Source organism: Galleria mellonella, unplaced genomic scaffold (genome assembly GCF_026898425.1).
Source record: "Galleria mellonella isolate WM207_F2 unplaced genomic scaffold, CSIRO_AGI_GalMel_v1 utg32, whole genome shotgun sequence".
NCBI classification, from domain to species: domain Eukaryota; kingdom Metazoa; phylum Arthropoda; class Insecta; order Lepidoptera; family Pyralidae; genus Galleria; species Galleria mellonella.
Window position 1 is genome coordinate 3,785,794 of NW_026442075.1, and position 20,713 is coordinate 3,806,506.

The 20,713-nt window shown below is 31.8% G+C and overlaps 3 protein-coding genes across 6 annotated transcripts in view; 1 reads left to right on the top strand and 2 right to left on the bottom strand.

Moving 5' to 3' along the window:
* Nucleotides 1-3,863: 3,863 nt before the first annotated feature.
* On the bottom strand, nucleotides 3,864-5,550 carry LOC113510652 (40S ribosomal protein S15). The gene is made up of 4 exons (XM_026894129.3): nucleotides 5,395-5,550; nucleotides 5,154-5,239; nucleotides 4,676-4,898; nucleotides 3,864-4,061 (listed from the first exon to the last, which is right to left on the bottom strand). The coding sequence occupies exons 1-4, from the start codon at nucleotides 5,401-5,403 to the stop codon at nucleotides 3,936-3,938; spliced, it is 444 nt and encodes a 147-aa protein (XP_026749930.1). The 5' UTR covers nucleotides 5,404-5,550; the 3' UTR covers nucleotides 3,864-3,935.
* Nucleotides 5,551-7,196: 1,646 nt separating this feature from the next.
* Nucleotides 7,197-8,313, bottom strand: LOC113510704 (tRNA-uridine aminocarboxypropyltransferase 2). The gene is made up of 2 exons (XM_031907195.2): nucleotides 8,097-8,313; nucleotides 7,197-7,946 (listed from the first exon to the last, which is right to left on the bottom strand). The coding sequence occupies exons 1-2, from the start codon at nucleotides 8,177-8,179 to the stop codon at nucleotides 7,277-7,279; spliced, it is 753 nt and encodes a 250-aa protein (XP_031763055.1). The 5' UTR covers nucleotides 8,180-8,313; the 3' UTR covers nucleotides 7,197-7,276.
* A 2,681-nt stretch (nucleotides 8,314-10,994) lies between these two features.
* The window catches only part of LOC113510664 (histone-lysine N-methyltransferase ash1), a 58,335-nt gene continuing 48,616 nt past the window's right edge, over nucleotides 10,995-20,713 (top strand). For 3 of the 4 annotated variants that reach the window (XM_026894145.3, XM_026894147.3, XM_026894148.3), the window contains exons 1-4: nucleotides 11,371-11,469; nucleotides 11,853-11,937; nucleotides 12,225-12,289; nucleotides 13,256-13,822. In XM_026894145.3, coding sequence (XP_026749946.2) covers nucleotides 12,227-12,289; nucleotides 13,256-13,822 — 630 coding nt within the window. In that variant the 5' untranslated portion in view covers nucleotides 11,371-11,469; nucleotides 11,853-11,937; nucleotides 12,225-12,226. Of the gene's footprint in view, nucleotides 11,342-11,370; nucleotides 11,470-11,852; nucleotides 11,938-12,224; nucleotides 12,290-13,255; nucleotides 13,823-20,713 lie in introns of those variants that run through there. The other variant, XM_026894146.3, reaches the window with a different exon arrangement.

Sequence of the window (20,713 nt, forward strand, 5' to 3'; positions counted from 1 at the left end):
TAATATAATACATATGAGACAAAAGAGATTTTATCCCAATTTGTGTGTACAGGCTTATACACATAAGAATAATTAGGTCTTATGACCTCATTATTCTTATGGTATAGGTAATTTTAAAAATACGAACATATCAATATTTGTTTGTTTGTCATCTCAGTGGTATAAAAAAAAAACAAACACTTTCTTGATTTATCAAAAAGAGAAGTTTTTGAGTATCAAATAATTATAACTAGATATATTGTCTATGAATAAATTGAAGGTATTTTTTCACAGTTTCTAATATAATGAAGAAGAAATTGAGGAGAGAACAAAATTGGGGTTTAAAATTAATCTTGTATTATTTATCAGGTATGCACGATTAATATGTATTATTATTATTATTTATTAACTTCTGAAGTCACTTTGAAAATTATTCAAAATGACTTCAGAAGTTAGAATTCTTACTCCAACTTCTCAAGTCCCCTTGAATTGAGAAGGATTTGTTAGTATTGGGGATTTTAGTTTCCACTGCTAACAAAACACCTTATCAGATCGACATCCACACGGTTCTCCTGGAGACCATCATGGCCAATTCTTGTTGAATTCACCAAGATGAGCCAAACAGCGTATACAATAGCGCAAGTGGGGTTATCATTCTATCTCCATTCTTAAAAAAATCACCTTGAATCATGTAGCTATATTTAAATAAAGTATTCTGTTCCTTTTTTGAATGACTCTCTTTCAATACATAGTCTCAAGTTATTAATAGATAGTTTAACATATTATTAAAAGCAATAAGCCTAATATAAACAAAATACTGGAGAGAGCACGGTACACCCGGCCTCCCTTACTCATAAATACGGCTAATTATGTGATATAATAAATAGATTATAGCGCCTACTAAACAAATTAGACAATATCAAGCAAACATTTTTAAAATTATTCTATCTTGAAATTTTCTAATGTGATCCACTACATCACTCAAAAAAAATGTTATTTTATGCTATGGTAGTACTCTAAAGTTCTATAATTTTTTTCTTTATGATTTTTAAGTTTTAGGTTACAAGTCGAGTAAGTAACTGTTAGTTTAGCTACTAATTCTAAACTAGTCCCTCGACTTATATATACATAATTTCTAAAATACAAAAATAATAGAAGAAAATTTACAATTTTCACGTAACATTCAAACAGTATACAGTATATCGTTAAAAAGGTGACAAAAATAAAATATGCTAATGGGTTTATATGGGGTAGGACTATACTTTGTCCAGCATGTGGACTCCAATAGAAGCGAGCCTACCGTTGTCACCGGTCACCAGTTATATTAAGTTTTATAGTATCAGCCAGATTCAAACTCATGATTTTCGTCGCGTCGGGCTTTACAAAACGTAATAGGTGATACATTACTAACTTACAACGCTCTCAAAGAGAGCTGAAAATATTTAAAATAGAACTGAAAGCCACTTTCCGTATCAAATGTATTTAAATTCAATTAAATATTTAAAGGCAAAAATATTTAAACTTTTAGTAGATACTATATACGACCAATGTACACGTTAGTAAATGTAATAGTATCTACTTAAAGTCTTTGATATATTCCGTAATGGAGTCTATAGAAGGTTCAACCTTGACAAAGTGGTACTAACAATTCAAACAGACAGACGTCTATACGTATAAAAAATTTGTAACTCCGTATAAGGAACTAACAGCGAAGACAAAAAAGGGACGTTGAGCAAACATTTTAAGCGTCATGCTGATGGTCATTGCAACCGGGCGGCGGCGGCTGTGGGCGGACCGCACCAGTTTCAGCTGGTTTCTCTTGATGATACTAGTCTGCGGGTAATGCACGTTCATTAACCCAACCGTTATGATATATGCTCTTCGAAGAAGCTTATTGCTACTTACATTTTTAAAAGTTGTCTCATTTCAAAATTACCTAATCATTTGCTATGGGGGGGGGGGGGGGGACGGATTGTTAGTGATGGAGACTGAGAATCCCATTGCTAGCCATAAACCCAACCAGGTCAACCTCCTCGCGATTCCCCCTGGAAACTATCATGGTTAATTCCTGATGAATTCATCATGATAGGCCTGTTTTCATTCTCATCTATCACCCTTCACTGGTGTGCCAGCGTATCCCGATAGCGCAGGTGGGTGATGAATAAAGCAGGCCAGTTAGCCCATCGTGACGATTTCCGCTAGAATTTACCATGGTAAATTCAAAGTAAATGGTTTCCAGAGGAATCACGTGGAGATCGACCTGATAAGGGTGTATTGCTGGCAATGGGCCAGTTAAACCTCATTAATAACAATCCCTTCCCCCCCCCCCCCACCCCCTCATCTATCACTGGTGCCCCGCTAGCGTATACTGATAGCGTAGACGTAAGTTACCATTTCATTTTCACACATTAAAAAAAAAAGTTGCTGATGTGGTAAAAAAGATTGGTAGTAATAGGAATTAACAACCCCATTACTAATACATACCTTATTAGGTCGGCCTCCACGCGGTTCCCCTTAGAAACTATTGCGATTGATTTATTGTTGAATTACTTATGATAGGCCTACCGACCTGCTTCATCCTCACCTATCTTTCATTCTCATTAGTGCCTCGCTGGTGTATACCGTTAGGACAGGCGAGTTTACCATTCCATTATCATCCATTAAAAACATTTTTTTCTGGGATAAATTAATTGCGTGGCTGTAAAATGATGCAATTACTTGCATTCTATCATGCCATATGTGTTGTAAGTTTATCTATAGGGATCAGTTAAGAATCATCATATCAGCTGGTAACTATCCACTGCTGTGCTGCCTCTTGCCGTAAGGAACGATTCCAAGACACCTGCATTAAAAAAAAATCTCAAATGCACTGTAGAGTCAATGGTTTTTTTTTATGAATGATAATGGAATGGCAACCCCGCCCGCGTTAACAGTATACACTGGCGGGGCACCAGTGAAGGATGAAGGTGAGAATGAAAAGCCAGGACATTTAGCCCATCGTGGTATATACGACTGGGATTCAGCATGATGGTTTCCAGGGGGAACCGCGAGGAGGTCGACCTGGTTGGGTATATTGCTAGCAATAGGATTCTCAGTCTCCATTACTAACAATCCCTTTCCCCCCATCTGATGCGGATTAATGGGCGATGAGTTATCATTGAGTTTTACGATTTACAGGTTGAACAGTTGATGGAGTCGATAGAAAAATTTGGAGGTTGAGAGTTTATGAAGTATATATATATTTATATAGGCGTTTATTTATTTTATATTTATAAAGATATATATATATATATATATATATATATATATATATATATATATATATATATATATATATATATATATATATATATATATATATATAAATAAATATGTATTTATATCTACAGGTCTTAACCTATTACAGATACCAGCTCCTCACAGTAGTTGCATAAGGTCATTTAGTGCCCTTTTAGGACACCTTTAAATGGAGTCTAAATGGAGAGTGGAGATACAATGTATTCATGTAACCAATATGGTTTATTGTTATTTAGGTAACTACGATTACTAGAATAGTATTATATTATCTGTGCTATGATTAATCACCTTTTCTTGGTGATAAGAAAATTCCATTATTATGCTCATAAAATTTCTTGTTTCTATAGAAACCAGCAGATCTACTCTTGAATCAAATCTTTTGCCAAGGGCAATTTTATACTGCACTCATGAAACAACAGTTAGGAATTAAGTTATACTAGTATTAGATTTTGAGAGTGTGTAACATCTCAATTTAAATTTATTGGAATTTATTTCTATAGTAACACCACCGGTATTAATATATATTGTTTCAATTATTCAGAAAATTTATAAACCTAAATAATTCACTATAAAATGAAAATGCCTCATGGTTGCACAAGATTTATTGTAATCCTGTACACATTTTTAACACTTAGCCTATAAAAGGTGGTCAGCCCACTTTACTTGAGTGGAATAAACCGGGAGCTGTGAGTGGCACCAATACCAGGCCGACCGTGCTTAACAGGCTTATATGTCACGGAAAACTCGCCCAGATAGTGACCAATCATCTCCGGCTTAATTTCAACCTGAAAAAAATTATATAATAAAATTAATTTTGGTATAGTTAATAACATTAATTTGTTTTATTCACTGATGCTGTAAACTGGCCCTTAGACCAAACATATATGGAAATATCCATATTGTATGCAATTGAATTAGCAAAGCTAATTTTTAATTTATTTAGTTACTCTTACTGATTTAATTTTTAATGCACAGAAAAATACTATGTACATTTGACAGACATAAAACTAGACAGTGTTCTCTACCAATCAACCATTGAACAAACCAGAAATAAGACATTTGATCTTGTTACTTTCACACTATATATTGTTAATTATTACAGCTGTAAGCTTCCCTAAAATAATAAATAAAATTTTATTCTGTTCTGCTCTGTTCACAAGTGCCAACCAGTACCAGTAGTATTTATTAATGTTTTTGATTTATTACTTGATTATAGCTGAATTAAGTAATTTATATAAAATATAGCAAAGGTCTCAAAAGAACATGTGACATTTTATTCCAATATTATTAATTAGGATAAATACTAATTACAAATGACGCACATAAATATGAATCTTGGAGAAAAAGGTCAGTAAATTACACACAAATTTCATTTAAAAAAATATTATGATATACAAACCTGGTTGAATGTTTTGCCATTATATATGCCGACAATTGAACCAACCATTTCTGGGACAATGATCATATTGCGGAGATGAGTTTTGACAATCTCTGGCTTCTCATTTGGGGGTGCTTCTTTCTTTGCACGACGTAGTTTCTTAACAAGCGCCATTGGTTTACGTTTAAGACCACGGGCAAATCGTCGCCGCGCTCGGGCATGCATCAACTCCATAAGCTGCTCACTAAAATTTTGTTAATTTTAGGTTATTTTCCAAATTTAAATTATTAACCGACATGGATCACAAGACCTAATGCTAATTTTAAGAAATTATCTAGCAGTTAAACAAATACAGGTTGCATACCTGTATTATTATTTATTTATTAATTGAAAAAACCTGAAAATATAAAGTATCCAGACGTGTAATATTGTGTTATAGAAAATTTTAAAGTAATACTAGTGTACATGTATGTATTATACTATATTTTGAACTACTTACTTAGGCATATCCAGAAGTTGATCAAGATCAACTCCTCGGAAGGTAAACTTCCTAAAGGTACGCTTCTTTTTGAGAGTTTCATCAACCTGAAATAGAAAAAACAAATACTCATTTATAAAAAATATGTATGTAACTACATATTATAATATCACAACAATCAATTCACAAATCAAATTTCTTGATTAAGAACTTGATGTACTGTATTTTAACAGATTTAATTAAAAATAAATAATTTACAAACCTCTGCCATGTTTGCGTTTTGTTTTGCAGAAACGAAAAGAAATAATAGTTGTCAAACTTGACACTGACATATTCTAAGTTTTTAAAATGGCACAATCATAGACAATGGTGGATTCTGAGATGTCATTTCCTAAACCTTTTTCTAAAGTTAAAATGTCTTTAAACTTAGTCTCTAATCTGTAGTTAAAATTCCAATTATAAATCACAATGAAATCTTTAATGTAAAAACCAATACAGACTAATTTTCTAATAGATTTAAGTCAAAGATATTATAATTTTAGTTTATAATAGTTCAACAAACAGTAATGACAGATATTATAAAATTAAGCTAAAGAAATAATAATTAATTGAAGTAAAAAGATAAATTAGAGAAAAGCACCTTAGAATTCAGGCTTCAATGAAACCTATTTTTCCTGTTCAATGAGAGATATCAAATGGAAATTTTAAATTTAGAGATAGATTTAAAAGTCTGGTGTCTTTGAATTCTGTAATCATTAATATTATCTAAAAGTAAGTAGCAAATAAACGAATGTGCTGCCTCTGCTGAATGATTTAGAAACTAAAATTATTGTTACTTTTTAATGGATGATAATGGAATGGTAGCCCTACCCACGCTATCGGTATACACCGGCGGGGATCCAGTGAAGGATGATAGGTGAGGATGAAGTAGGTCAGTTAGCCCATCGTGACGAATTCAACAATAATTGTTCACAATGGTTTCCAGGGGGAACCACGTGGAGGTCGACCTAATAAGGCATATTGCTAGCAATGGGGCTGTCAAACTCCATTGCTAACAATCCCAATCCCCATCCACAGTATTAAAGCTCCATCAGAATAAAGGTAACAATTAGTAAAATCGCGCATCACTAACTCCCGCTCGTTTAGCAAAACTTGCTCTTTGAGCAAAACTTCGTATAGAAGAGAATGATATCTGTGAATATGAAAGATGTGAGTGATTTAAATCATATATTTTTTTCCTGCTCCTTATATGAGCATTCCTCACTCATTAAATCTCTTATTCTTTTTCTTACATCCATATTATGCCTGTTAGCTCATTGTAAAATAATTTAGTGAAGTGGACCACCAGTCCCAGGGGGAAAAGGGATTTAGTAATGGGGATTAGTAGTCCCATTGCTAGCAATATACCCTGTCAACATCCTCATGATTCTCCCTGGAAATCATCGTGATTGATTTATTGTTAAATACGTCATGGTGGACTAACTGACCTGCTTCATCCTCACTTATCATCCCTCACTGGTACCCTGCCAGTGTATACTGATAGCACAGGCAGGGTTACCAATTCATTATCATCCATTAAAAAACACTACCAGTTCCATTATTCGCAATATACCCTGTCAAGTCAACCTACATGTAGTCCCTCCTGAAAACCATCGTGCTAAATTTCAAGTGTATTCATCATGATGGGCTAACTGACCTGCCTTTTCATTATTACCTTTACTAGTGCCTCGCCAGCATGTAATGTTATTGTGAGCAGAGCTACCATTCTATTATTATCCTTAAAAAAAACCCTTTAATCTATAACTCCTTAGCTTTTTTTATTATATCAAACTAAAACTGTCATGAATACCAAAATCCCTACTGTTTGTTTTTAATATTACATCTCATTTCCCATTTGTTAATGACATAATAAACAACCCTTGCCCTTTGCCAATATTATGAAAAAAAAAAAAGAGATAAACATGGAACTGACTAAATCAAATAATTTTTAAATGATCAAATTTTAGATGCACTAATAAAAAGGGATAATCGTGAAAGCAGACAAATGGAACACCAGAAACACAACACACCATAACAATTTCATCGAGTCATTCATTATATGAAACCTATAATATGAAAAGATATTTATTTACAAAATTATTTATTTAAGTTTGATTTACACAATCACTTGTAGATCTTAAAAGTTTAGATAATCTTTTACCAATCAATTTAGGGTACATTTTTGTTTTCAATAAAAACTCTTTTGACTGATGTGTTACTGCACCATTATCTAATTGATATTTACATAATACATGTAAAGGCTTGATAAGTTGTTCTCTATAGGTGTAGTCTCCCTCAAGTTGTGAGAGTGCCTCGGCAGCTGTCTCCAGCGTACTTAAACAGCCTTCTGTTGGCTGTGTTCTTATTATATAACTACTTGTAATATGAGTCAGAAGCTTTACTTGTTTGATATTATGTAGTATTGGACTAGATGTGTATATAGCTTTTGCTTGTGGCCATGTTCCATCTATCAATATAAGATTATAAGATTCAGAGTCATTCTCCAAATCTCTTATATCAATAGCTGTTTTACTTGGGTATAATAAAACTGTATTTGGTTGAGTTAGAATACTCTCTAAGTTTTCATGTCTAGGTTGCGGGAATTTCTTCCCTTTATATATAAGGCACTTGTTTTGTGTTAAACCCAATTGCAACATTGGTGCAGTTCGTAAACACCTCTTCTCTTCAGCAGGATGTTGCAGTATTATAACTCTACTCCGAGGGTTTAATTTTTCTGGAGGTAATGCAGAACACCAACAAACTATCATAGGTCTTCTGTAACAGATAATGATTGATATTTAGACATATTAAAAATTTCTTATTATGCTCATCAGATAATTAAAGACAATATGTTTATCACCATAAAATGTAATAACAATTTTAGAATTATAACGCGATTTTTTTATAATGAAGTGTAATACTTGCTTGCAGTTCGTACAAACTTCTCGCATCACAGGTGGATCTGGTGGTATATTTGCTAAGTCTTCCCATACTTCTAACTCGTCCATTATACAATTTTTATAACTATAATAATGAAAACAGTTATGAATATTATTATAAAATAAATGTAATTCAAGAAAAAATATCAGAAACTAAGTAAAAAAAAAAATGAAATAGACAAAAATTAATATTTCATAATAACATTCATAATAACATTCATTTGGAAGATAAAATCAAGTGTCAAAGTATCATAGAGAAAGTATCACAGATTATAGAAATTATGGGAAAGTCACAGTTCAAAAGTCACTTAGATAGTTAATGTCGGCATTATCCTTGTTTTAGTGAAATTAGAAAATTAATTTATACAACCACCTGTATCAACAAAATTAATACTCTGATGACTATTTATAATTATGATATCGATAAGTAGTATAACAGATCTAGTGACTATATAATATAAAATTTCAACAAGGTACAAAGGAATTTAGGAACAAGAATTACATAGAAGGAATGATAAAATAAATCTATAATTAACTATTTTTTGGTCTATGGTAGTAATGCTACTATTTTTATAAATTGGTTTTTGTTCCATCACCATCATCTCAAACATTATTTGTTTATTGCTGAACATAGGCTTCGCACGTAGATTACCAAAAGAAACGGTCCTCGGCCACCTGCATCCACTCTTTTCAATACAATTGATGTCGTCACTTCATCTAGTCGGGGGTCGTCCTACACTGCATTTGTCCATATGGAGTTGCCAATCAAGAACCTTTCTTCCCTATCGGTTGTCGGTTTTTGGAGCTATGTGATCAGCCCATTGCCACTTCAATTTGCTTATCCTTCGACTTTGACCATGACTGGTTCTTTTGGAAATATATACATTTCGGAGATGCCCTCTTCATTGTTTGTTGAGTAATTTGAATCTTTTGCATACGGGCAACCGTGTAAGACTATATTTCGGTTCCATAAGTCATAACTAGCAATACGCACAAATTAAAAATCTTTGCTTTCAAACATTGAGGTAATATAGATTAGAAAATGTGGTGTAGTTTTTTAAATGCTGAACGCTATAAGAGGTTAAATAATTTTACTTTATTAATCGTACATGCAAAAAATTGCATGTACTAAGTTAATTAGTTGCGTCACCGTTTCTGTCTTAATGTCCTTTGTTTGTTATTTAGTATGTAAATTCATCGCGCAGTGTTAAAATGCAGTGTAGGACGACACCCCACTAGATGGAGTGACGACCTCAAATACATTGCAGAGAATCAATGGATACAGGTGGCTTGGGATCGTTTCTTATGGCAGTCTATGTGGGAGGCCTATGTTCAACAGTGGACAGATAATGACTGAGATGATACTCATGATGCATTTTTTTCTAACCGTGTAATGCTGTTGGTCGCTGATGGCCTTTACAACTTCACCAAACGCGTGTGAGCAGGGGCGAGTGCAGTTGGCACACCAAGTTCGCAAGAGGGGAGCGACAAAGGGGTCAGCTCTTTATTTATGAACTGCAGCGTGCGCCCAAGGGTGCCTAAGTGGCTCGAACCTCGGCTTTAGCCGCCACACTTCGACTCCCGTTGAGGGACGGCTGGACCGAGGACCGGTGGATCGATCGGGGGAATGAGGAAATGTCGTGGGCAGCGTACTTTCAGGCGTATAGCGAATGTTCCGCGTACGCGAACCGAGTGTGAGGAGTCTTCGTCCTCACCGGCGAGGACGGTGTGTGCGGTATGTAGGTGTATCGTTTGCAGACGGGAGTTCCGCAGTAGAGACGAGAGACGCGTTTGCCTTTATTATGGAATCGTCGGGGTCTAAGAGTGCATGCCACGAGCGACAACATCTGAATATTACGTTCTCTCTAGGGGTGTACGATCCCGCTTTTACTACTAGCAGGTTCGGGTGGGATTCTGCTGCAGCGAAGTAGCGTCGAGAAGCTTTCTTCATGTATTGCTTGATCGTGGGGATTTTGAGGTCGCGTTAAATGTCCGCGTTGCGTACGTATCACGGGGCGTCCGTACTACGCCGTAGACATTTACTTTGCAACATCTGGAGGCACTGCAAAAGGGACGGAGCGGAATGGGCGAAGACGACGCTAACGTACATTATCAACCTTGTAGAGCGCCAGCTTCGCGTTGAGCGATAACTTACTGCGTTTGTTCATAAACGGATGGAGGCGACCCAGTATAAAACTGGCTTTCGCCCAGGATAGTCCATCCTGAGATGGGGTGCAAACGTCTTTTTCGAATCGAGCGTGACATTGAGGTAGTTAGCCCTCTTGACCCAGGGAATGGGTGTATTGAACATTTTAATCTGAGAAGGAGGGGACAAATTCCGATTTACCGTAAAGAACACGGCGGCACTTTTGTCGGGATCGACTTCTATGCGCCACTTTCTGAACCGGCTCATGATGTAAATTCATATTTATGTATATAAACTAGCCCGCTACGAATTTATAAAGATAGCAACTGATGGTGTATCTTTCATCCTTTTTTTACTAATTATATTTGTATAAGAAAAAAGAAGGCAGCCATATGATTTACAATTTTTATTTTATTATTCCTTCTATGTAATTCCTTGTTCTTAGATGAACACGGGAGACGGGAGAACATAGATTAAAGATAACACCTGCAGCACAGCTCTAAAAAGGCGGGAGTTATAAACAAAAGAAATTACATTTTTGGGTATTTAAGTGTAATTTAAATTAAGCGGTAGCATCTGTTAAATATGTAATCAATAAGAAATATATATAACTTGTTTGTTTTCAAATTTGACAGTCATTTGTTGTCACACTTCAGCAAGTTTCGATGTAGACATTATTTAATGAACCATCACCCCGCCATCTTACGGCACACCAACTGTTTATTAATCTGTAAAATTTATAAATTGTTTATATTACGTAATTTTAGATGGCGATCCTGTAAATATACCTAATCTAATGCTTTTAAATGTTTCTTTAGAATTAGTTTGTTTTTCAGAAATATTGAATCCTTTTAAAATTTATTTAGGTCCGAAAACTATTTTTTAATTATATTTTAGCCTTTAGGTGAAACACTTAATATGATAATCAATTTATAAGCGGTTTATGTGACGACGCCATTTTGCGCCACAATCCATACATAAATGTATATGTGAAAATAATAAATGTAGTATATCCCATTCACATACTACAATTTTATCGTATGTGGAAAGGAGAAGGCATCTAAATCCCCTGACTTTCACCCCAGGTATGTATATGTATACATTACGAGAATTTTTATACGAATGATTTGTAAACATGGAGGCCAAGTGTTATTCAGTAGTGTAAAGTAAATTTACGACCTAACTTTATAATAGATTTCTGTGTTTTGATCTGGTTAGTAAGATATAATTTTATTAAAATATAGACAGTAATTTTTTATTAGATCGTTCGCTTTACGTCCCAAAATATAAGAAAAAAATGTAAACGTATGCACTTATTTGGCGCCAATAGCCTAAAAAACCGTTATGCCTAGTAGTAATCACGGCCAAAAACGTTAAATTTGATATTTTATTGTATGATCATTTACTGACAATAATCAATTTTGTTATTGCGAAGTAAAATTATCGTCTTAAAGTTATTGTTCTTCTTGATAGAAAACTGGTCCTGCGAGTGTCGTCAGATCTGTCATTTAACAAATTACTCCCTACCGTAATTAGATATTCTCGAATTGCTTTTTATATAAAAAAAAAATTATTTGTTATATTATTGCTTTTCAGTCTGCTGCTATGATCGTAGAGAATCCATAATTGAAATGAAGAAATTTATACTTTTACATTTGGGAACATCTTGACCAACCTTGAAGTGAGTACTTTAAACACATTATTCATACCAATTTAAAGCGTCATTAAAGCTAAATTTGGCTAGGCGAATATAATTATGTCAATTTCAGTATAAGACTAATTTGACAACAAGTTTAGAATACAAGATTATGCATTTCAAATCACTATCTAATAGTTTTACATAAATGCAATCGTAAGTAGTAGTTTTTTGCATGACTAGTTCAAGGCTGTATCAAGTTCAAGATTAATTTTACAAGGTTCATTTATGTAATTTATTTGTTGTTATGAGTATTTTTTTGTTTATTTCAGCAATGGGCACAGAGTTGCCAAAAACCCATGATTCAAGTGGTACAGATTCAAACAGTGATTCTGAGGTCAGTATTATTTTAATTTTAATTGTGTAAAATAAAATCATGGAAGTATTATTATTAATTATTCATAACTATTCATATAAGTGTAGATACTATCTTTGCTTGTGTATTTAAAGGACCATTATTATTCAATTATTTAAAGTGCATTCTAACTTCCTATAACATATAGTGACAAGCTCAAAAGTAGTACATTCAGGTGTTACTCTGAATAATATTTTGTGGTATAATGTTAGGACTAATGGTTACATTATAAAGTAATTAGTAAAATTAAATAAACAATTGTAGTTATAATTGTTAATAATTATCTTGTAGTAATAATTACACAAACATGGAACAGATTCCAATACTTAATGTTACTATTGTTGCTGTTTACTGGGGTTTAAAAAGAATTTAGTTTTAGTTCAAATTTCTACTATTGTATTAAATTATGTTGGCGGGTAGGTACTATTTAACTCAAATAAAATTGCAGTGATTGCTAAACATAAGTATGTGTAAGAATTAATAATATTAAATCAATAAAGATAATAATAATTTATATTACCTATACCCTTTTCATGGAATCTGAACTTTGGCTGTTTCTACTAGGGGTTATTTAACCATCTTTATTTTAGAGTGTTTTCCAGTATAATAATAATTATTATTATTACAAGTTATTGATACCTATATTAGAATTCAAATTCTTGAATAATTATTATGTTGTATTTTGCCATGAAACATGGGTAGTGGGATGTATACAATAATAATAATTAAATACTACTTCTAATATAATAAATGTGAAAGTTGTAAAGATATTGTATGTTTGTATGCATGCTTAAATTCAGGCTCAAAAAATTTTGATGAAATTTCGAAGATGTGTTTAAGTAACCTACATATGTTCTATCCTATCTTAAAATATAGGATACTTTATATATGAATAGCTAGTTAATTGTATACTTTAATCTATAATTTTTTCATTCAATTATGTTATAGAATAGCAGCACCAGTGATTCATCTGGGAGCAACTGGGAGTGCTCTAGCAACAAGCAGAGCTCTGTGCGGAAACCACATTTCTCAGTTACTTCTTGTGATACTGGTTTGAAGCTGAAAATAGCTGCTATTCCCAGAAAAGCCACACCTAAGAAAGGAGGCACTAAACCTGCTGGCAAAAAGAAACTGGTAGAAGCTGCAGTAAAAACTATAAAATCAAATAAAGACAGGCCTGCAGTTAGAAAGAAAGGCAAATCTCAACTGTCTGATACCACTTCTAGTTCTGAGTCATGTAAATGTTCTTCAAATTCATCAAGTGATGACGACTTGCCTTTAAAGGCCGTTTCCAAGACTCTTCACCCCAAAGCTTCACCACAGAAGCCTTTAGGAAAAAATACAAAAAGTAATATTAAAAGTGATAGTGAAGATGATAAACAAGGTGATAAAGATACTATATCAAAAGTTAATAAAGACAAACAATGTGCTAAAACTGTCAGTATTGTGAAAAAGACAAAAAGTGATGAAATTGATACATCAGTGAAAAAAGGACGTGGGCGTCCACGGACTAAGGTAAGTACTATTTCAATTAATCTTATATGTATATAATTTCTATTTTGCTCTCAAGGATTATCAATTAAGTTTTGTATGAGTTTAGAAGTCTAAACAAAAAGTTAGAAGGCTTTTTAATGATCAGACATTCAAAAATTATTTCTTATATTAGGATTTTGAAATTAGACTTGAATATGGTTTATTCTTTAATTGATTTAATGATCTATAAAAATTTGGAAATGAAATAGTTACAGCTTGTTGTAAATGTTAATTTGTTGATAAATTTCTTATTAATTTGACACTTTAGGATATGATTGTAAAATCCTGAGAAATTTTAATATTAACTTTTAGTGGATTAACAACAAGTAAATTTTAAATGATATTTCTTACACATTTTGGACTCCGTAGTTTGTTTTAAAATTTATATTACAAATTTCATTAATTATTTATTTAATGCTGTCTAAATCTGTCATGGAACTTAATACTGCCAAACTGTAGTCACCTATAACTATATAGTTTAGCAATATTGAGATTCATCACATTTTCACTTATTAAAAAAAAAAGCCAAAATAATTGGATGCTCACCTCAGAAGCCAAGTGAAGTTTTATATATTGACATTGCTGAGAATACATTTGAGCCTTTTTTAAGCCCCTTTACTCCATCCCAGAATTTTTGTTTTTAATATTATGCTATTCCACGATTTTATTTTTTTTATATATATATACATAAAATGAACCTGTTTTGACTTCTACTATTTTTAAAGGTTTCTAGCATGCAATTATGACTTATTTTTTAGTGGTAATCTGAAAACCATCGCTTTAGTTATAAGGCATTTAATTAATATACAAATATAAAGTATTAAATGGTAACCAGACAACCAACCATGAAATCTAACATGTTTGACAGATAACTATCACCATAATTTATTCTTCAGTCAATATATATAATATCAAATTGTTCTTTTAAACAGGACTCTGCTTCCATACCCTTCAGACACATTTTTTTGGGTACATAGATGCTGTATTGTTTGGATTATATATATACTAGCCTGGTACGTGCTTCGCTACATATAAAATGAAATAATAAAAAAATTAAATGAACGCATGAATGACATAACAACATTCTTGTACTGTCAACACTGAAAAAAGTTACAATTTGACAGCACAATCCCCATCTTAAAAAAAAGTTTGAATTTGATATAAAAATTTCCATTAACAAAATGATCCTCCAATTATTGAATTCATTTGTTACAAAAAATGTGATAAATGAAGAACTGCTCTACCGACTTTGTGCAAACTTCACATAAACCACCTACTAAATAGTCTGAACAAAGTCTAAACATTTGGTTTGGATAGGTGAGCCCATTCTTGAGTTATAAAATTACAATAAAAAGTGGCATTATTTTTTTTTTTTTTTTTTTTTATACAACTTAGAATGGCAAACAAGCTGATGGCCCACCTTATGGAAAGTGGTAACCGTTGCCTATAGACATGAGCAGTACCATGGACGTAACAGAGTATACTGTTTCGCCCATGATACCCCCCATGCGTTTTTATATGTATAGATATATATCTACTAACACTTATAATTGTAATAGATTATAAGTGATAGTGGATGGTATTCTTTAGTTCTCTGAAAAATATCATCCACTAACACATTAATCTATGATTTGTAATCTAGCATATATCTCCCTTTTTCTTTAAAAATTAATACAGAATATAATTGCTTAAATTAAGATTATAGCTATAACATTATACATACTTTTATAGACTCTCTCTCTTCATTTAAGAGTTTCCTCTTGTTGGTGCAACTAATTCATGCATCTTCCAGCCAGCTCTATCACAGGCCATATCCTTGACCTCCCTATACAACATGACACCTAGTGTTTCTTTTATCTGTCCCATTTAGTTATTCCTCAGTCTTCCTCTTCCTCTTTTGCCCTTTTATTTTTCCTTCTGTTCTCTATTATTTTAATTAATGTTCTTTTCTCGTTCACTCTTTTCAGGACTTCCTCATATATTAGTTTTTCTGTCCAGCTTATCTTTTCCATTATCCTCCATGTCCACATTTCGAATGCCTCAAGCATCTTTCTTTCCTTCTGTGTTATTGTCCATGTTTCACACCTATATAATGCTATGCTCCAAATATAAGTTTTACATAATATAAGTAAGACATAATAGTTTAAATATTACTTAAACTGTTTAATTTCTTTAATTTTTAATAACATTCATAATTAGACAGATATTATGAATGTTATTAAATATTAAAATTTATTATAGGTTTTCTTATTTTCACCCTACTCTAGTTTCATATTTATTTTCTTTCTACAACAACTCATTCATCCACATTGATAGTTCTTTCTTCCAAATTTACATAACTATTTCTATCATTATATCTTGTTGATTCATCAATGTTTACAATATTATCATCAAAGGTTACTTCCTTTTTTATTTTAATCTTATTCTTACTCTCTTTTAAATGTTTTCTATTCCTATCTAATTCCTAACCTGTTTCAGTCAAAACTGTGTTTGAATTTGGACAACCTGAATTATTCAATACTTGTGCATAATGTAATGGTTTTTTACTTATATTATTTGAAACTGATACCTTTTGGTTTTTCTCAAGATATTTTAATTTTTTAGTATTTTTATCATAGTATTTCTTTTGTTTCTGAGCATTTTTATACATTTTTGATTGTATATATTTACCTTCTATATTCATAAACATTACATTAGGTAACAATCTTTGAAGTTTTCAACCCATAAGTAATTCTGAATGAGTTTTATAATTAATTTTTTTTTATATAGGTGTATATCTATGTTCTACTAGCATATATATATATATATATATATATATATATATATATATATATATATATATATATATATATATATATATATTGTTAATTACTTATACAAAACCAGGTCAACCTCCTCGCGGTTCTCTCTGGAAACTATCATTTTTAATTCCTGACGAATTCATCATGATGGGCTAACTAGCCTGTTTTCATTCTCATCTATCATTATACCATTTTATCCCATCAAAAAAAATTCATTAGATTGATGATGATAAGGACTACTTGTTTTGTGAATGAAATTCTAATCATTTACAAACTTTTTGAACTGCTGATTGGTATAGTTAGTACCATTATCAGTATACAGTATTTCTGGTATTCCATAGTGACTAAAAATATTTTTAAAGAATTCAATGTTAAGATATGTTGATATAATTATTTAATTCACTCACTTAAAAAAAATACTGTATTAATCTATATAGGGTTTACTATCATAAAAAAATAACAAATGAGTCCATGGTTTAGTAGGCATTTCCTTAATTGTCATAGGTTCTTTTGAATTATTTTTCCTAATCCTTTCACATGCCTCATATTCACCAACATTCTCTTCAATGTCTTTAGACAAATTAGGCTAAAATAAACATTTTGTAGCCCTTTATTTGCATTTTTCAATAACTAAGTGACTGTAATGAATTTTATTTAATCTATCTAACCTCAATGACTTAGGAACTATCAAACAGTCATTTTTAAATACTAGACTATCATATACAAATAATTGTTCTTTGTAATCATAATAGGGTTTTAATGTACCTGATTTATTTTCTATTTTTATCTTATTAGGTCAACCATTATTTATGTAATTTATCAATGTTTGTAAATCTGCATTTTTATTAGATTCAATGTTGAATATCTTATATTTGTAATCAGTTATATTTAAATTAGATTTTATCATACTAACTTGACACTCATACAAATCTTCTTTAAAGTTATCATTTTTAATATTAGTAACATCTCTAGATAAGGAATCAGCTAATTGTAATTTTTTTCCTAGTATATATTTGACTACTAAATTATCACTCATTGCTTTTGAAACATGCTACAGGTAAATTGTCTTGCAATAGAATCGCACCTAATGCATCTTTTGAGGCTTCAACAGATACTTTACAATGTTTGTTAGGATGATAAAATTGTAAAACGGTTCCGTAAATAAAATTATTTTTAATTCCTCAATTGCTTCATCATGTACCTTAGTCCAATTCCATTATTTCTATAGGTGATGGTTATCATCTAAGTTGTTATAAAAAAACTATACCTACGCATTTTTCTTAAATCACATTCATCTATTGAATAATTAATATCTGTTCAGTGAATTCAAAACTGAATTTATTAGTTTGGTATTCATCATTGTTTAAGTAAACTATCTCCACATTCTGTCAAGCATGTCATCAGAAGATATTTTGTTCGAAATACAATATCTATAAAGGGTGAAGCCAGTACGTTGCTGGCAACTACGCCTGGCCTAGCATGTTGCCCTTGGCAAATTTTAAATAATCTCTGAAAAGAAAATAATCCCTGTTTATCTCATATAAATTTCCATAAACCTTAGTGAATGTAGGCTAATTTGGAAGAAATTATAATAACTAAAAGCCTCAAATTAAATTTATTGTTTATAGATAACGTATATGATTAGTGGTTGGCTTTGTCTATATATAGTGGTGATCGACATTCGATTTATATTTCTATCTACTCATATACAATATTGAGAAATACGATGATACATTCCATTTGTTGTCTGGCAGTTACTTTTCATTAAACTTTGCGATTCTACTTCGGAAACATATTATTCTTTCCCGACTTAATTTACCCACGAAATACTCCGATGTCTCACTGCATGTACTCACATATGGGAACAATACGAGCAGATGTGTCATGTGAATATATAGGTACATTCACAATATGTTCAAAATGTTTGATTCCTTCACGTTCCTAAAAATACATTTTAAAATTATATAAGATACATTAAATAGTTTATATTTTATGAAGTACTCATTAAATTTTACTATATTTTAATAACTTGACTGAATTGTGTTTATATTTGTCGTTTAAATGCAAAATTTAAAATAAGATTAAGCAAAATATTCAGTGCCGTAAGAATTTGTGATCCTTGCATTGCAAAAAATAAAGGACTGCTTCAAAAAGTCTTGTCTGATCAGATTATATAGGAAAAATAATTATTGGAGATAAGTGTATTCTATAACTTTATAGATGTTACTATATTTTTTTTTTGTATGAAATCTTCATGAAAATATAATCGTGTGTTATTGACATGTTTATTTATATTAGCTTGGTGAATAGATAGAAGTATTCAGCACAATATATTTTTTTTATTAAAATTTTTACAGCCACATACACAGGCTTGCATCCTTATGAAATAGTAGGATGTAATATGTGTCCAACATAGAGAAGTATTAGTTAAATACCAATGTACCTTACCATTTTAATGTCATACAATGAAAATAGTTATATTAAAAAAATCTAATTATAATTGAAAGATGATACAAATGGATGAATCTGGTCTGGGCCTAAGGTTTTTTTTTTTTTAATAGATGATAATGGAATGGTAACCCCGCTTGCGCTAACGGTATACGCTGGCGGGGCACCAGTGATAGATGACAGGTGAGGATGAAAAGGCAGGTCAGTTAGCCCATCGTTATGCATACACTTGGAATTCAGCACGATGGTTTCCAGGGGAGACCACGGGAAGGTCGTCCTGTTAGGGTACATTATTAGCAATGGAACTGATATGCATTACTAACAATCCCTTCTCCCCCGGACCTAAGGTTTAGCAATTACCATGTAGACTTTGGTATTTGTGCAAAGTCAATTTTATTGGCCAAATGTGTTCGTATGCTTCTGTTAGTGATTTGATCCCTATTTTCATGTTTTCAGCCAACACTTTAACGCGAACGATGTACAGTGTGAGCCCTATAAACAGCACAACAAACAACTTAGGGAATGTATTGTCCATTATAATGTAAAACACCTTCCCCTGTATCTTTGTCGACCTAATATAATCCAGTTCTTTTCAATAGGCCGCTTTATTTTGTTTACCACACACCCTTCGTATGTATAAGCAGTAACCATTCTGTTTAGTAATAATTCTCTATAATTTATTAAATATGGTGTATCAATGCGCAGATGTATCATGTACTTAAATAGCCGCGTTGAATTATAAATTGAAGATTAACTCGTTTATTGGATTTGAAGGTACTTGGTCTGTGCGTCAGTTAACTTATGTTTCATACGTTTTATAGTAATATTGTCAACTTGTTTTCACAAGAGATACGATATTCATTTGTTAGGTTCTAATATGTTCAATTATTTTGAACATGTATCTTACAAATATTCATACTTGATTGAATACAGATGGCCTATCAGACGATAAACATTTATGTATCGCATCGTTACTATATAGTTTCAAGTTATTTTGCTAGTATAATACCCAGAAGAAATCACGTTTTGTTTATTTAGAGAGAGATCGTACATGAAAGTAGATAGGTATCGTTTGTGGGCGTCATAACTGTTCTGTTATTCGGTATTTAGAATGATTGATTGTCTTTTGCGTCTCAACTGCTTTTGTTAGTCATTTATGCGAAACGGAGAAAGCAGATCTGAATGCGCATTTGTAATATAATTAACATCGTATTGTTATGAAGATATTGATACTATTTACTACTAACTAAACTTCTAAAAGTAGAGGTATAAGTCCCAAATCAGCAGTATTATTTATTTTTTATTATTTAAAACATTTTTATTATTTAAAACATTTTTACATAATTTTCTTCTAAGTATTACTTTTAAGTATACATCCTTCTCATAGGCAAGGCTCTTTTACCATAAGTGGAGCTATTACTACGTTGTCTAGAAGGCTTGATATTTTTCTAATATGGAAATTTCTTTGTAAAAGTGAAATATTTGCCACAGGGGAAACCTTTAAATTTTTTTTTCTATTTTTTTTTTTCTATGCACTATACATCAGGTATATATCATTATCATCATCGACATCGTTTTCAAAATAAATATATAAATTTTTGAATTTAGGTAATAAAAGTTTGTA

Excerpts from the sequence above, each read along its gene's own strand:
- LOC113510704 (XM_031907195.2), bottom strand. The coding sequence starts at position 8,179 with ATGGACGAGTTAGAAGTATGGGAAGACTTAGCAAATATACCACCAGAT. Across the intron at positions 7,947-8,096 it reads GAAGTTTGTACGAACTGCAA|AAGACCTATGATAGTTTGTT; the intron begins GCAAGTATTACA and ends TATCTGTTACAG.
- LOC113510652 (XM_026894129.3), bottom strand. Across the intron at positions 4,899-5,153 it reads CAACTTCTGGATATGCCTAA|TGAGCAGCTTATGGAGTTGA; the intron begins GTAAGTAGTTCA and ends ACAAAATTTTAG. Across the intron at positions 4,062-4,675 it reads ATGGCAAAACATTCAACCAG|GTTGAAATTAAGCCGGAGAT; the intron begins GTTTGTATATCA and ends AATTTTTTTCAG.